The sequence below is a fragment of the Acanthopagrus latus genome, chromosome 20, assembly GCF_904848185.1.
Source record: "Acanthopagrus latus isolate v.2019 chromosome 20, fAcaLat1.1, whole genome shotgun sequence".
In the NCBI taxonomy this organism is placed as follows: Eukaryota; Metazoa; Chordata; class Actinopteri; order Spariformes; family Sparidae; genus Acanthopagrus; species Acanthopagrus latus.
Genome location: NC_051058.1, coordinates 22405760 through 22423783, shown reverse-complemented (window position 1 = coordinate 22423783; position 18024 = coordinate 22405760). Strand labels below are relative to the sequence as shown.

The 18024-nt window shown below is 43.7% G+C and overlaps 1 protein-coding gene across 5 annotated transcripts; it reads left to right on the top strand.

The window, feature by feature from the left end:
- Positions 1–70: 70 nt before the first annotated feature.
- Positions 71–13257, top strand: LOC119009744 (regulator of G-protein signaling 9-like). Of its 5 annotated transcripts, XM_037081296.1 has the most exons (19): positions 71–591; positions 2671–2767; positions 3594–3644; positions 3738–3844; positions 5226–5277; positions 5360–5418; positions 5509–5585; positions 5675–5756; positions 7686–7748; positions 8099–8128; positions 8228–8289; positions 8391–8504; positions 8589–8704; positions 8803–8890; positions 9230–9368; positions 9474–9556; positions 9734–9851; positions 10852–11255; positions 11327–13257. In XM_037081296.1, the coding sequence occupies exons 1-19, from the start codon at positions 523–525 to the stop codon at positions 11487–11489; spliced, it is 1974 nt and encodes a 657-aa protein (XP_036937191.1). In that variant the 5' UTR covers positions 71–522; the 3' UTR covers positions 11490–13257. The 5 variants fall into 5 exon arrangements, with proteins under 5 accessions (XP_036937191.1, XP_036937192.1, XP_036937194.1 ...); XM_037081297.1 differs by lacking the exons at positions 10852–11255; positions 11327–13257 and having other exon boundaries at positions 9734–10423; XM_037081299.1 differs by lacking the exons at positions 71–591; positions 2671–2767; positions 3594–3644; ... (2 more) ...; positions 5360–5418; positions 5509–5585 and having other exon boundaries at positions 5717–5756; positions 7686–7755.
- The last annotated feature ends 4767 nt before the right edge of the window (positions 13258–18024 follow it).

The following is an 18024-nucleotide window of genomic DNA, read 5'->3' as shown; positions in this document are numbered from 1 at the left end:
TGCTGCCTTCAGGGGGAAATGGAAATATGAGGATTCACACTTTAACGCACTTAAAAAGATCAATAAAATGTACATTTACGCGAGAAAGCATCGATACTCTGTGAGCAGACCTTTCTCTGACTCTTTAATGTGCTTATCAGGCGATTGTCATAGAAAAGTTTTCATTTTATTCATGAATAAAATGATTTATTTCCATAATGTTTGACTTTTCTTTATCATTTTATGCTGTTGATGTTGTGCATTTGGGTGATTGTTTTTTATTACATACCCGCATAATCAAAAAACGAATTAAATGTCGACCTTCACTTGAATGCAAAAAATAAAAATAAAAATAGAAATGGGAATGTAACTGCATTTTCCCGAATTCCAACCCTCTACCTAACAGCTTACGGGCAAACACGTGAAGGCAGCACCGGTGTCTATCACTGCACTTCCCTTCTCGCATCCACACACGACACACAGCGGCTCACAGGCGACAGGACCGTCGGATGTGAGTGTTTGTGAGAGAGGGTGAAAAGCATCATGACCATCAGAAACACTCTCCGGGATCATGGGCAGAGGTATCGACCACGGATGGCCTGTCTCAAGAAGGTAGGATATCCTTTTACATCAGACCTGATGACCACAGGCTCCCAGACTGTACCTGCAGACGCACCTATAGATAGATCACTTACAGGAATCCTCTAATGCAATGCTCCAGCTGTAGTGGTCTGTTGTTACCTAACAAACCCTGGTTCTGTTAACATTTGCTCTCATGAACAGTTGCAGAAGAATCCTGATTTCATGATGGTTCTATCGACATTTTTTTGGAAAGCAGCAAAGCTCAGAGGTGCCATTTGGTGTCCAGGAAATGCAACAAGCAGACAAAATGTGCCATGTTTTTAATTATGCATGCAAATCTGAATTTATAGGCACCTAATTGATTAGAATTTGGAGGGAAAAACAACATTTCATAAGAGCCAAGCCATTAGAAATACATATAACAGAATGACAAGATGTCAAAATAACAAAAGAAATGTCATGTCTGTCTGTCCGTCACCCTAAATGTTAGACTGTGTTTTGTTGCAACCTTTCCACAGTGATAAGGTCATTCAGTTTAATAAGCATTAAGCCTGGATCAGTATCAGCACCTCCATCTACACCAACCAGCAGCCGGAGGGAAGTTAATCCAGGCGCTGTGCATTGATGAGGCTCAATTCATCCCCTCACATTTAAGATTCATTCGCTCCTGGAGTGTCAGGAGGTGGACATTCATCGCAGTGACTGAGTTTAAGGCGTCAGAAAAAAAAAAATGTCCAGGAAATAATTAAGACAAAAGCTCATTTTCAGAGTGCTGACGAGGTTCCGCTCTCCAGGGGAATGCTCACCATTCAGGAGAACTTTGTGTTTTGGGCCATGAAAGCCCACTTTGGTCTGAGCCTGGAGCTCAGAGCCTCTCCAGGATGACTTCAAAGCACAAAGCCACTTCAAACAGGCCCTGGAGTCAGACACACACACACACACGCACACACACACACAAACTGAATTAATGCACCGAATGAATTCTTCCTCTCCGGCACACACCTGAGCTGTGGATCAGATACGATAAATAAGAAGCTGTTTAGAAGGACAGTGACTCACTGCAGACCTCCCACACAAACCAGACAAAAGCCTCGACATCAGGGCAGGAAAACAACCTCTCATCTCACCTCTCGACATGTTTAAATGCAGCGTTAAGGATCATTGAGTTGTAGGTTTTGGACTCAGTAATGTTGAGAGAGGCACTAAATGCATCTTTCTAATTCGCATCAGAGTTAAGGCTGCAACTAACGATTATTTCATGGTTATTTGATTAATTGTTTAGTTTATAAAATGTAAAAATATTGTGGAAAATGCTCACCACAATATTCCTAAAGTCCAATGTGACGTCTTCAAATCTCTTCTTTTGTCAAACCATCAATCTTAAAACCAAAGACTCTTTATTTACTGTCAGGAATTACAAAAAAAAAGCCAGCGAAGCATTTCATTTAAACTTTTAACTAAAAATGAAAATGTCATTATAACTCACCCTCATATTGATTGAAAGTCATTTCTTTTTTCCTCCTAAACAGCTGAAGTAGCTGGAGACGTGTTTACATAACAAGTAACTCCATACAGCTCGTCTGATGATCCGAGTCTCCAGATCCTCCGAGCTGATTTGAAAATACATTATTTACACCCTGATGGCAGTCAAGCTTGTGAAACCCACTTTAGTCGGGGAGCAAGTAAGCAAACGCTTGTAGCTCAGCAGCAACAGTTTAGATTTCTACTTGAAAAATGACTAAAACAATAAATCAACCAAAGACTCACTCCTTCACTGTCATGAATGATAAAGAGAAGCAGTAAATTCTTACATTTAATGTGTCATTTTTTTCACTCAAACAATACCTGAAATGATTAATTGATCATAAAAATTAATTGTTGCAGGTCTAATTAAAGACAATTTTATCTGAAAAAGATGAGATTTCAGTCACAAATCCATTTAAATCCTATTAAATCCATAAATCACAATAGTTTCTGCCGTTTCCCCCCCCAACAGCTTGTTGTCGGATCAGTCCATCGCCATGGTGACCTCTGCACCCCCCCACACACACACTCTTCACAATCAGTTGTCGTGGAAACCGTCTCACCGCTCATCATGTCTCTCTGCAGGCGGAGAAGCTGATGCTGGAGATGCAGGACCCCAAAACAGGAGTGAAGTCACAGCCTCAGAGACTGGTCATCACAACAATACCACACGCCATTACAGGTGACACACACACACACACACACACACACACACACACACACACACACACACACACATTCGGCAGCTGGTTGAGTGATTGTGCCTGCATAGTCTCACTGGAGGATACCAGAGCTACAGATTTAATCTCCATGACAACCCCTGCGGTCTCGGAGTCAGAGAGAGAGAAAGTAGGAGGTGAAGGAGGAGGAGGAGGAAGAGGAGGAGGAGGAGGAAGAGGATGAGGAGGAGGAAGAGGAGGAGGAGGAAGAGGAAGAGGATGAGGAGGAGGAAGAGGAGGAGGAGGAGGAGGAAGAGGAGGAGGATGACTGAGCGGGCGACAGGAAAAGGAAAGAACAAGTAGCAGAGACTGAAACAAGGGAGACACCAGAGCGAAACGGCGAGCAGGTGGAGGAGGAGGAGAGGAAACCCAGACCGCTACGTCAGCTGTAGCTTTGAATTCAGGCAGATTCTAACAGCTGAGACGGCTTCTGTCCTCTCCTTTCCTTTCCTCTCCTCTCTTTCCTTTCCTCTCCTCTCCTCTCCTCTCCTCTCCTTTCCTCTCCTCTCCTCTCCTCTCCTCTCCTCTCCTCTCCTCTCCTCTCCTCTCCTTTCCTCTCCTCTCCTCTCCTCTCCTCTCCTTTCCTCTCCTCTCCTCTCCTCTCCCCCCCTTCTCTCCCTCCTCCTGTCTCCCCCCATTAGCTGTAAGGTCTTACAGCCTGGTGGTGGATCACAGAGGGGTCTTGGCATTTAGAGGCGAACACCCACCTACACTTATTTACTCTTTGTGGTTTCCTGTCAGAGCTGCTTTTGTAACTGCTGACATTTTGTTGCCGTCTCTTCTCCTCAGGTGAGGACATCATCACCTGGTTAGCGGACAGATTCCAAGTGGACGCACAAGGTTTGTTAAAAATCAAATCAGCTCAGTCTGAAGTGGACGTCAGCAGAAAGTTTAAACCTCGTGCTCGTCTCTCTGTTTGCTTGTTGTCTGCAGAGGCGAGAAGCTTCGGCTCCACGCTGGTGGCGTTAGGATACATCTACCCGCTACGAGACCACAAGCGCCTGGTGATCAAACCGGATGCATCCCTCTATCGTTTCCAGGTAAACATGGCACAGTTCAAGAAGTCTCAGGACAGTTTTTAACCACTGGTAGGACGACAGAGTTTTGCTGTTTGGTGGCGTTGACGCACTAAAACATGGAGGAATACGCCGAGACAAGATTCAAGACGTCTCCTAAATCTCACAGATTATTAACAGGCTGTATTAAAGCTGCTGTAAGAGATTTAGTTTACTTCCTGTCCAGCCCCCTCCCTCCTCTCTTTGTCTCTTTCTTCATCTTAAAGGGTTTTCCTTCGCTCAGCATGTTTGGTAGCATCATAATGTTTTTTTGTTTTTTTTCTCCAGTGCATCTGTCAGCCGGGCTGTACTCGGTTTGACCCGGTTTCAGTTTTGCTTTCCCAGCAGAACTGGGCCGCCTGCTTAAAGGTCCCCACAGTACCATCAAAGAGTCACCGCTCAACGTGTTTAATTTCCTGTAATTTCGTTTGAAGTTCGTCACAATAAGATGATGAAACAGTAAAACACAGCAGATGTTTGAAAGAACAAACAGGACGAGAGAAATTAAAGAGATTCAGTTACAAAATCCAAACGTACTGACAGCTGAACACACTTTTAAAAACCTCCTTCTCCCAAGTTTCCTGCACAGACGTGAGTTCAGTGTAGGTTTCCGGGGTCAGATGGTGCTTGATGCTATGTGAGAGTCGATCAAAGCTGAATGTTGATAAGAAACTTAAACGTTAACTCAAATTCACAGAAGTCGCACAAACAAGCTCAGCGATCGAGGCAGCAGCAGACCGACTCTGATGTTTTAGAGGTAAAATTGCTGTTTTTGTCGATGGAGTCTGGTGGCTTTGCAGAGATAAAACAGCTTCGGTTCCAGTTAAACAGTGAAGATATAGCAAACACTTAAACTGATATAGATTTTTTTAAGGTGGGTCTGTTTTCTTGTTTGCTGAAACACATTTTGCTGCTGACCCCGTCTACAGAAGCAGCATTCATTGTTGTGCTGATCGGTTTTGATCAGTGGACTGATCCTGAAGTCCATAAGATGTCAATAAATAATGAAAAATGCCCATCACAGCTCCACAGCGCCGTTCATGATGTTTTAAAACAAAGCTGAAACCAGATAAAATCGATTAGATGGAGCGTTCGTACAGAGAGTCTGGTGGTTTGTTAATAAGAAAGAGAACAAATTTGGAGCTTCATAGACTTAATGTGCAACTTCCTGTAAGAAAGTTTCCCATTAGAGGACAAAAAAAGCAGCAGGAAGGAGACAATTTTGTGGTTTTAAAACCTCAAACTGCTCTGGTTTTGGTTTCCTGTGCAAAAATAATCTAGCTTGATATCCTGTCTGCAACTAACAGATCCAGCTCACCATAATGTTTCTGTCTTCATGTTACTTCTGTTTTTTGTCCTTCTCCAGACGCCATATTTCTGGCCCACGCAGCAGTGGCCCGTCGAGGATACAGATTACGGTGAGTGTGACTTTACTTTTCTTTCACACATTTTGTTGCACGTCTCCCTCTGTTAACACTCGCCTTCGTGTCATTATTGCAGCAATCTATCTGGCGAAAAGAAACATACGCAAGAAAGGAATCCTGGAGCTGCATGAGCAGGTGAGAACGAGACCCGCGAGTGATTCATGTTTTTTTTTTGGTTTTTTTTCCCTCGCTGGCATTTGCTGAGGTGTTATTTCATGTCCACAGGAGCAGTATAACCGCCTGCACAAGTGGATGAATCATAAATGGGATTTCATTGTGATGCAGGCTAAAGAGCAGTACAGGTAGGCGTGTGAGGGAAACTCAGAGAGACGCGGCTCCATTTTAAGATCGAGGAGGTGTTACGTTTTTTTTTGTGTGTGTTTGTTTGTAGAGCGGCGAAGGAGAGGAAGAAGCCAGACCGTGTGGTGTTTGAGTGCCAGGAGAGAGCCTACTGGGTGGTTCACAGACCTCCGGTGAGAACACACACACACACACACACACACACACACACACACACACAGATAGCTATCGGGCTGCAGCCTCTTGGAGATACGAGTGGGTTTCCAGCACACAGCGAGGTCTGAAAATAAATTGCACTCCACCTCTTTACTTCCCAGGGTATCTAATTATCTCCACCCGTGATGCCTCATTACCATTACATGTCCAGTCAGAGGAAAAAGGGCACATCTGATTAATATTTCACACTGCGCAGGAGAATGTACTGCCGTGATTTGCACCTTGTTGTGTTTGTGAGACCCTCCGGGGTCCCTGAACGCCTCAAGTTCACCATGTGTCACTTGTGTTTTTTGGGGTAATTTGATTAAATTTAAAACGAGGAACGATATGAAACAATTTAATACTGATGACCTAGTTAAGCAAACAAGACCATCAATAAGAGGATTTGTTTTTTCATATATAGTTTTTCTTTTTCTTGAAATTAAAATACCCCCTAAAATCACAAATTGACCATATTCCCTCTTTCTGAAGGCAAGGCGTTAAATAAATATATATTTTTTTACATATATTATTAAATACAAACACTCCAGTCAGTCAGCAGACAAACAGTTGCTGCTGCTGCTGTGTTATTATTAATCACACTACTTTGCTCGGCATGAATCAGAATCAGAATCAGAAAAAGCTTTATTGCCAAGTATGATTTTACACATACAAGGAATTTGTTGTGGTGATGTTGGTGCATGCATCAAATAACTATTAAGTGAAAATATAACAAATTAACAATATAAACTATTTAAAGAATAGAAAATATAACAAATTAACAATATAAACTATTTTAAAAAGTAGAAAATATAACTATACAATATAAATATATATACACATGACCCGCCCCACTCAAAAAATATTATATTAATATGTCTTTTGAAAATTAAATGATGTAAAGATATTCTACCAGGACTTCCAAATAAAAGTATGAACCTGAAAATTAGCTTAACATGAACTCTTTAAGTCTCTAAATCAAACCTACACAGCTGTACTGCAGCTAGCAAACATTAGCCACCCTAAGCTAACTGGTTTTACCAGACCAACTAATGCTGCAGCAGCAAAACCGCTAGACTGTTTCGTATCAGTAAGGAGTTTAACTTTTCATCTGCAAGAGGAAGATTGTGTTATTTCTTCTTTTAGAAGTTCCATAGTGCTTAGAGAGTCAGAGGAACAAGGCGAAACAGATTCAAGGCTAGTTTTTGCTCTGTAGCGGGTCAATCCAGCAACAGTTGTGTGTCATTCTTCCTCTCCTGAGCTAGGAACGTGCTGTAAGTCTTGATGCTAAGCTAGGCTAACACCTAGAAGCTCTTTCTCTACAATAAGCATACAGACATAAGGGGGTATTGATCTGCTTATTCAACTCTTATCAAGAAAGCAAATAAGCATATTTTCAGTGTTTCAGTGTTTCTCTTCCTTTTCCACAGAAAATGTTCACACTTCTTCTTAATTATCACTGTTTATAGCTTTAGTTGCTGAGGGTAAGAGGGAGCAAAGCACAGATGCTGTTTGCATCTGAACACAATAAAATCAGATTTATGTTTCCACACACAGACTCCCAGAAGTCAGTCGGCTCTACATCCGAGATAATATCACAAATCAGAGACACGCTTATCCCGCGTTCTTGTAAATCTGCTTTCAAGTTTATTCGTCTTTTAAAGCCTCTGCAGGGAAACGAATCACTCTGATTCGTATTCGTAATGTTCATCAGTGAATTCACAGCTCAACATGACCGGCGCCCGGCCCGCTGTCGCCTCAGATGGCCGAGAGGAAAGTGTGACACATCATCTGCCTACGATTAGCATCAGAAAACAGCCGTCTCATTAATAAGTCATTTGGTAAACACACATTGTTTTTGTCGTGTGTGTGTGTGTGTGTGTGTGTGTGTGTGTGTGTGTGTGTAGCCGGGGACGGTCAGCGCCATGGACTACGGGCTGGATCGACGGATAGATCCGAACACAGAGGAGGTAACAGGTGAGTCGGCTCGTGACCTGAGGGAACGTAATTCCTGTCAGTCAGATTATATTCAATAAGAGGCTTTCATGCATGAATGCAGGTGCAACGTATCGTCTCTGTCCTCTCCCTGCCTGCTGTCTCATTTATCTTTTATATCTTTTTACTACAATTAATCTCCTCTCCTCTTCTTCTCTTCTCTTCTGCAGGCCTTTCCCACGGCTCTCTTTTTGTATTCTGACTTTTTAAACCAGGATGTAAATAACAAAACTCTGCTCCACAAAAAGACAAAACACACAAACACACACATCAGATTCTGTGATGACGCCTGTAATGCAGCGTTTAATATATTTTCCCTCTGCAGGTGAAAACACCCGACTACTACGAGAGAATCGTGAGTGAGATTTCTTTCTTTTAACACCTCAGCAGCGATCAACAGACGCAGATCTGTTTTTTTTTTTTATAGCTGTCGTCTCTCCTCCGCTTCCTGTAGATGATCTTCACCCAGCAGTCCATCATGAGGCCCAGGGTGAAGTCGTCCGTGTCCATTGGCGCGTAAGCTGAGACCGGTTCAGTCATCTAGTGAAGCTCTGAAAGTGAAATCTCCGGTGCTGAATGAGCTGCTGTTAAACTCTTTCTCCCCTGTGTTGGTGCAGTTTGGTGAAGTACTGCGCCACCTACAGAAGCCACGATCCTTTCCTCTCCAAGTGTCTTCCCAGCAACCCCTGGCTCACCGACGACGTCACATACTGGACGTTAAACATGCCCAAGTGAGTCATCAGAGGACGACGTGTGATTTATAGTGTTTACATTGAGATGTAACTGAATCTTGAGTGTGTGTTTGTGTGTGACAGTGTGGAAATCCCGACTAAGATGCGAGTGGAGAGGTGGACGTTCAGCTTCGGAGAGCTGCTGTCGGACCCCCGAGGACGAAACGACTTCAGACTCTTCCTGAAGAAAGAATTCAGCGGTACTTTAACAAAGTCACGTCTAAAAACAAAAGATTCTCCATTTTTTTGGTGTTATTCTGATCTGTTGTTATATATATTTTGTTCACAACCGTCTCAGGTGAGAACTTGGCGTTCTGGGAGAGTTGCGAGGATCTGAAGTGGGGCACTGCGGCGACGATGAGAGAGAAAGCCGAGCAGATCTACAAGTAACGTCTTGATTTATTTTCTCCTCGAACAAAATATCGTCTCGGTTTTCTCTGATGAACGTTGACAGCAGCAGAAATAATACGATGGTTAACGACCTCTTTCTGTAATCAGGAAATTCTCTTCAGTTTCTTCAGTGTATTTTTCTCTACAGTTCTTCAACAATTAATTGACTAAACAATTAATTATTTATACGTTAAATTGCTGCAAATGAATTCATAATGAGGTGATCGCTGGCTGCAGCCGGTGGAGGAAATCACTCAGCCTCATACTGATCAGAGTTTAAATCAAGATTTTGTCCACGAAGACGTGAAGATCCTCAAAGTGTTTTCGTCTCTCAGGACGTTTCTGGCTCGTGGAGCGCCGCGGTGGATCAACATCGACGGAAAGACGATGGAAGTCACGGTGAAAGGCCTGAAACACCCTCACAGATACGTCCTGGACGCAGCTCAGACTCACATCTACATGCTCATGAAGAAGGTCAGTAAACGCACCGTGAACACAGGCGGTGTTGTATTATTATTACATCATATTTTCCCCCCACGAGCTCGAACTCAATCACGATGAGCGCGTCGTGTTTTTCAGGACTCGTACGGCCGCTACATGAAGTCTCCGGTGTTTAAGGACACGCAGTCGAAGGCCATCTCGCCTGATGAACACAAGTTCAGGTACACGTGATTTAATTCAGATGTTAGTTTAGATTTATTTCAAGACATTTTGTCAGATGATGTTGAGCTTGAATCAGGAGGACGGCGGCTGATATTGGCGTCACTGCAGCATCCATCATCTCCAGAACTTTTCTCTTCATCTTTCTTCATTATTCTTATTGCTTCTTGGTTTCCCAGTGATTCCCAGTTGGAGCAGAACGCGAAGAAACGGCGGCCCAGTCTGAGCCCCATCGTCCTCCGGCAGCAGGAGCAGGAGCAGAAGGCCAAGATGGCCGCCAATGTTGACATCACGCAGGTCATGACCAAACTCAGCAAGCAGGGCAGGGAGGGCGGCAAGACCTGAACACACACGGGACGAGTTTTATCTCCTCGTTTGTCAGGATCAGGATCTTTTTATCTTATTCAATTATTTATCTGAAACATTTAAATAGAAAATGTATTTTAATTTAAGTTTAAAGGTGCTATAATTAATATCTTAATAACAGCGAAGGATCAAATGATGTTTAATGTGAAAAGAAAGAAAACTTTATCCCCACGGCAGCTTTCTTTGTTAGCTTTATAGCAACTTTAGGCTCATTGTTTAGGATTTACAGCCGACAGCTTCTCTTGTATCGTACGTCAGCTGCTCAGCACCGACCGGGGGAACAAAGTGGATCATGTAGCCGCTAAAGATGAATATATTTCTGTATATGGAAGGAGAGCGAGCGATGAACTCTGTATATCTGTTATCATCTGTTGTTTCTGTCATGTTTCTGGTCCATCTTCACTCACTCACTGTATGTCTATGTTCATATCAGTATCATTGAACCACTGTATGTTTCCTCTGTCATCAGTCATGAGCTAATAAATCCCCCACAAACCACCTCACATCCATGTGTTTGTCTTGAGTTGTCGTTCATTCACTGTTTTCATCTCTTCGTGTTGTCGTTCGTCTGGAAAACTGTTGACCAGAAAAAAGCTGAATATCCTGGAAAATCTTGTGTTGTCCTGGAACATTATTTAAACTGTGGTATACGTAGTTTACTGTATATTATTAGAAGTGTTATGCAGTGTTATTCTGAGCTCATGAAACGTTTCAGACACACGCTGCTCTTACAGGACAGGGATGAATACTGATGATATTTGGTTAAAGGAGGTAACATGTTATATTAAGGTTCATTGCTCTCTTACATTCGGCTTCATTCTGCCTGTGTTGTCTTGTTGATTGTTATTTATGGAGGAAATGATCTGCTGATCATCTTCCAACACACTTTTGGAGTGAAGCCTTTCTCTCTTTGTGCTCTTCGACCTCACAGCTGTGCCGCTTCACCACGCCTGTCCCTCACCTCGCCGTCTACTCTGGCATCTCTGACTTCCCCTCTGCCAACGCCTCCCCCTCGCTGCCCTTCCTGGCCCAAACCCCGGCCTGCCCGTCCCCCATCAGCGTGGCGTTGGACAGCACGTCGGCCTCTGAGCGGCGGGTGGAGGCCAGTGAAGGAGAAGGAGAGGGGAACCCCGCGGCTCCGGCAGCCGTCGGTGGGAACGCGTCCAAGTCCCGCATGGCTCTGTCCCTGCGCCGCCTGCTGAAGCGTGGCTGCACTCCCACCACCATGTTCGCCAGCTTGTCGCCCAAGTGCCACTCAGCTGCTGGGACGAGTAGCCGCATCCAGCCCATCAGTCCGGATCAGCCCAGTCAGGCTCCACCGAGACGGATCGCCAAGTGAGTAGAAAACAAAGAGCAGAAACTTTCAGAGGATCAGTCGTGTGTCTCACCACGTTCTCTCTGTCCAGTTTTTTCCAGATTAAAGTTGATATTCCTCCAGAGTGCCGTATCTACCCCATAGAGTCCGAGGATGAGGACGAGGAGACCAGGGCCGCCTCTCGGGGAGGAGTGGGAGCCAAAGAGATCATCTGCCCCTGGGAGAGCCTCAGTCCACAGAACGGGACCGGATAATAGACCGCAGTCACACGACAGGTTTCTACATCTGAGCAGGCAGATTTCTGCCTCTTCTGCAGAGAGGAAAAGATCTCACAGAGGTCAAATCTCTCACCAACTACAAGACCAAACACAATCAGGACTGTGACACCAAACAGTCCTGCTGGGGCGAATCTACAGATGCTGCTGGTCTCCAGCAGACTGAGCATCCATGTAGTGTCTCAAAGTTTTAACTTCTCATACGACCCAGTTTCACGCCTGCTGCAGTGTAATCCTCTCCTCCACCGTCCACACTCAGTGCTTTACTCGCTATCGCCGTTTCTCCAAAATATGTCTGAATACACGTGTTGTTCACAGCTGTTTGCCTTCGCGACCAGACGGGATCACAGAGCTCCTGAGGTCATGAGTCCTTGTTCTTATAATTCAACATTTCGTTTATTCATTTACCTAGTAAAAATATTAGAAATTTAGAAAAAAAACAGATTTCACTCCCAGGTCGTCAGATATCAGATGTTTTGTGATGTTCCTGAGCATCTGAATGAAAGTGTTTCTAACACGTGGTTAACTTCTGTGGTTTGGTTCAGTTTGGGTGTCAAAAAACATCAAGAGTTTGAGTTTAAAAAGAAGTTAACTTGTGTTTGAACATTGTGGAAACATTTGGGATGATATAAGTAAACAACTCAACATAATAACAGTTATATTGACGTTTTCAGAGATTTAATGCAGAATTCTTACATATTATATCTTTGAAATGAGTCGACGTTGTTAGGACACTAACAACGGTCTCGGGGATAAATTCTGTTTCTTACTGATTGACTTTTATTTTCTTCACACTAACTCTCCTGACTTGTTCTCTGGACTCGGGAGGCTGGAGGAGATTCTTTGAATGTCGCGTCTAACAAAACCGTCCTGATGACTTGATGTTTGTGGCTCTGAAGCTGAGATGCACAGACGCTGTATTCAGAGATATTTTGAAGTATTTGATAGTTAATTCAACATGTTCTTTTGGTGGATTATTCCTTTAACTTCAGCCTTATCGACACCGACCCTGACTGATGTGAGCACCAGCCGAGCGGAGTGAACAGGGCATCCCGACCTGAGCTGTAGCTTTCACATGTGAAACCTCATTCGTATCTATACACGAGCAGCAGCCTTAACGCCGACACGTCAGATACTTTGTGTTTGTTTCCACCCAGCAGGCGTGTGCACAGACATCGTCCGGAGCTGCAGAGGAAAGAAAACCATTACAAACAAACCTCACAATCATTCAGAAAACTAAAAGTTTACATCCTGTACAGAGAGACAAACCAAAGCAGACGGACTTCCTGTGCACACGCCTGCTGTCAGTATAGATAATGTATTTATATCTTTATTGATTCTGAAGTGTTCTTGTGCTGCTAAATAGACGTAGAAGCCTCATCCCTGATTTACTGACCTCCTCATCCATGAAGCGACAGACTGGATGCAGTTCAGGTGAGATGAGAGCACATGAACAGTTTGCCTGCGTGTTGCTGTTTTGCCGATCGAGGGTCAGAAACAGTTTCGTACGCTCTCGTGTAGCGGTCGTACGCCGAACTCCAACCCAGAGACAGCGGCGTTGATGTTTTCTCCCTCACGCGTCTCTCCGTGAGCTGAGGGGAAGTACAATGTGAATTAACTGTCTGAATGTATAATCTCTACCATGTTTACAGATGCAAGAATGTGAAAAATATACCTTAAAATTTGTCGTATTTGATTTGTACATTCCATAGCTTTTGTCAAGTGCCTCAATAAATGACCGTCTGAACGACCAGAGTCTTCGATCGACGTACGGACGAGATGCAGATGCATGACGACTCACCCGCATTACAGAAACATATATATAGATTTTGAATATCTTATTTATTGATTTAAGATGATTATCAAACAGAAATGTTGTCCCTCTCTTCGCTCCCCCTCCTCCAAAAACAGGGTAGAAAAATAGACAAACATCATCTGAAGATTTTATGACATTGTGTTTGAAAAGTATAAACTAATAAATGTTTATCTGTAGGTAGAAGACATGGAGGTGTCATGAAGGTATCTCAAAACTGTGATGTCATCAAGGAAGGGCCGCCATCATATAACATTTTCTCCACATGTATAAAATACTTGAGTCAGACTTCAGAACATGAGGATATCTCTTTGTTCTGGACCTTGAGGATGATTTCCTGGATTGATAAAACCTTCCGGTGACTTCGATTCTCCAGCTGCCGAGAACAGATGATGTCCATGAACGTATTTTTATCCCACACGTGCAGATACAGGTAGGTTTGGATACAGGTAGGTTATGATCTGTCTGCAGCCTGTAAACGATCCACAGCAACAAGGACACTTTGGAAAGACGTGTTGTGGTTGAAGATGGAGGCAGAATTCTGCAAAGTCTGAACCAGAACAACCAAACTGGCTAAATCACAACATATAACTTGTGGTAGATCAATATTTGTTTTGTAGGCGAGTGACAGAGAGACGGCAGGATGGATCGTGATGAGGTCACATATTTATATCTGATCGGACCCGAGCACAGGTGTTAATACAAACCATATAAAAACAGCCACCTGTTCATTTGCTGCTCCAGGTGATTTATAATCATCAGAGGAATCAGAGGCTGTTTCATGAACACTAAAACGTTCCTCGTGGTCACTTTAACGTCAGTCTTCTCTTTCTATTGCAAACAAAATGTTCTGTACCCTATTTCTTAACATTTATAGATTTAGACTTTATGTACATACCTTAGTAGGTTTTTCAGGTATTTATATTTCTTGTCCTTTTCTACATTTTAACTTTCTCCTCGTCACATTTTCAAAACAGCCTCGTTAGTTCATCAACTGATAACCAACCTGGAGGACCGACCTGATGTTCAGTAAGCGGTGATGACTGTGATTGACCACTGGGGGGCGATACAGCAAAGGCAATCCGATCGAGAAGTTAGTGACATGATGTAACAGAAGCTGGTGGATGTAAATCAAACATCTGGATGTAGTTTATCTCCAACATCAGGAATACTGACAGAAACAACATGACTTTACCTTTTATTACGAATGTTTCATATATTTTTCCTCATTATTATTTTGATTGTGTGAAACATCAGAAACAGAGGCTGTTGAAGCAGCGTCGAGTGATTTCTCTAAAGCTCCCCTGGTATCTAATTTCCCACACAAATCCTAAATAAGGTCAAGTTATCTGGAATAAACAGGATCGTTTCCGTACGGACGGCAGTGTTCGTGTGTGCACAACAACAACAACAACAAGCGTGTGCGTTCTCAGTCAACATCGAGCAAACACGCCGATCATCGAGGTTACTGAACTACAGGCCGGAGCGCCGCTTTGATCCGAGCGCGCGTGTTTGTCGGCGTCTCGGAACAGAACGGTCCGATCTCCGTCTCACAATACTCACACAGGGACGTCCACGCGCAGAGCAGTCATACATTAGCTTAGCAAGGAGGCGGGAAATTTATGCAACACATTTAACATTCATCCGAGGTGTGCATATATTAAAATACATTTGTGTGGAAGCATCTTTTAATGAAACCTCTTGGTGTTTGCTGTTACACCTGACTGAGTCGCTCCAAAGTCGTATCGTTGCTTTAATGTCGTGTGTGTTTTCCTTTTTTTTCAGGATCAGCGTTTCTTTCCCGTCACAACTCCTCAGCATGAGAACATTTCTCTCCCGTTATCTGTCGTCTGCCTTCGACTCTTTGATTTTCCAGTTATCTGTGGAAGGAATTATTAGAGAGCAGCAGGAAAAAAGGGAACAAATCAGCGTTTTATACAGCAGGAAATTGCAGCCGCAACTTAAAAATATCTGATTCTTTACACAGTATTTGACCTCAATTGCTGCTTTGACACAAAAAAGTGTGAAATATGTTTCAAATCCCTCTGATATTCTGTTAAAGGGACAGTTCAACATTTTGGAAAATACATTTGTTAACCCTCTTGTTGAGTATGAAATAAGGAGATCGACACCACACTTGTGTCTTCGTGTTAATAATCTGATAGTGTGGAGGCAGTTAGCTTAGCATAAACACTGGGAGCAGGGGGAAACTGCTAGCCTTGTCTAAAAGCATCCTCAAAGCTCCTTAATTAACGACACAAACACGAATGTGAAGGCAACACACTACGAGTATGACCTCGACCAATCACCGCTCACGACCCTCTCAAGCTCATAGGTCATCGGGGGAGGAGTTACAGGAAACTGTCAGTCATGGATAAAGAAGCTAGCATAGCTAACTGTCCGCTATTTCACGTCAACATTTTTCTTTTTCCGGCTCGGTCATGGTCGTCCCTGGAAGGTACGTGTTCTTCTTCACTATCCCACCTTCTTCTTCTTCCTCGCCATGTTTACATACACGCATCAGAGCACTCTGTCATCCTATTGGTCATCGTCAAGGAAACACGTGGTAGGAGGTGTCAAACTGGGCAGGAAGTGTCGCGGAGCGTCTCAGATGCAACATGGCCGTTCTTCAGTTGTGTTAAACCACACGTCTGTTAGTTGTTGAGGTTTCCTGCTGCGCCGGATGTGTTAGCTCAGCCAGAGAGAGCTACATCATCATCCTGTTGGAGTTTTGTTGTAGCCGAGCTGATTAAAACTCAACATTTACTCATATTTCTGCTCTCGTTTGCTCCTGAGAAACATATCTGACTCCTCAGATTGCAGGCGCGCAACGTATTTGCTAAACTGGAGCAAATGTTGATCTACTTCCTGTTTGCCTGAGTAGAACGGATCAGAACAAACAGGAAAACAAAGCAAAGCACGGTCTCATGCCAACACACACACACACACACACACAGCCGTAAACATGTGTCGGCCGCTGTGTGTGACCTCACCGTGACATGATGAATGACCAAATCAGACGCGTAATGAAACGCCGCACATTCGCCTGCTGCTGCTTCTCCATGTATGCATGTGTGTGTGTGTGTGTGTGTGTGTGTGTGTGTGTGTGTGTGTGTGTGTGTGTGTGTGTGCCCAGGACCTCAATCAGAATCACAGGTGACCCGGTGTCTCGCTGGGCCTCCTCCGTTTGACAAGAGCAGATAATTACCAGCGACCCCCCACCTCGTAAAATCAACCAAGGAGAGGAAGCGACGAGTAAAAACTTCGAAGCTTCAGATAAATTCAGGCTCTTCTTCTCTTCGCACCTCCTCAGTTTTCTTCCTCTCTGTTAACCTTTAACCTCAACACACCTTCTTGACCTTTAATTTCTCTCCCCGTCTCACGTACCTGGAGGACTCTGGACATTATTATCATGATCAGTAAACCTGTCAGCGTCCTGATGAGAAACACACACAACAGTATCGCTCTCGATCAGGGAGGTTTATTGAGTCTTGAGTTCACACAAATATAAAGTTTTATGTCTTTTAATTGACCAGTGACACACACTCATGCATTTATAGTCTCAGCAAGTGTGTCAGGTGACAGGTGGGGCTGAAACGACCTGAGGAGTTTAAATAAATATTAAGTGCTGTCTCTTAAAAGCAAGCTGTTTTATTGAAACACGGTTCTGGAAATGTGACGGAAAACACGGAGCAGTAGAAGTTAAAATGGAGGAACGAAACACTCAGCACGTTGATATGACCAAAATAATCTGATCTGACGTCTTTACGTGCACTTTATCACATCCGCTCGCGTTGTTACAACATCCGGTTTCTTTATGTTTACGTAAATGTTACGATAAAGCGTATCACTGTTTACATGACCACTCCAATAATCTGATAACTCCATAAATCAGATAAAGATCAGTTTATTAGTGTTCATGTAAACGTGCTCGATGTTTCTGTGGTTACTTTCTACATATTTACTTCAGTCGCTCTTCAAAACTAGACGACAGAGAAGATGACCGGTTGCTTTTCTTAACGCGACAAAGGTAAACGTTGCGACGGGTGCTCGGAGAAAAGACGAGAAACAGATGATCACAAAAAAAGATATTATTAAAAACAACAACATGTTTCGACCGTTAGGTCTCATCAGGCTCTGAACAAACAACATCATGTAGTGTACAGAAACCAGTAGGAGGCGTTCACGTGACCCAGATAGTGACGAAAACCTCCCTCTGGTCGACTTTTCGTCTCCTGTCCGCCTCCTCTGCAGGTTTGATGGGCTCCATGTCCTGGACATGCAGCACAGAATCGTTAGCAACCGGCCGACTGAACCGTGTTTAATTAAATAGTCATTTAGTCGTTTCAGTCAATAGTTTTCCATCAAGAAATACAAAGCGATGCTTCATAATTCTTCATAAATGCTCCTGAAGTTATCGAGCAGGAGCCCCGGAGAGGCCTCCCGTCACGGAGCACGTCAGCAGCGTGGTAATGTAAGCATTTATGCATAAGACGAGTGAATTTGACACGCTCGCCACACTTTTTTTCCATTTCCTCCTGCTTTAGCCTTTAGCCCGCTGATATGCTCTTGACCCCCTTTATATCCGTCCTCCCGTCCTGCGGATCCCAGAGGACTTCCATCATTCTAGCATCAGAGAGACGGAGACGTCTGTCCGGTGGAGGTTTTACTCAAGGGCATCCTACAATTCCTGCAAGACGC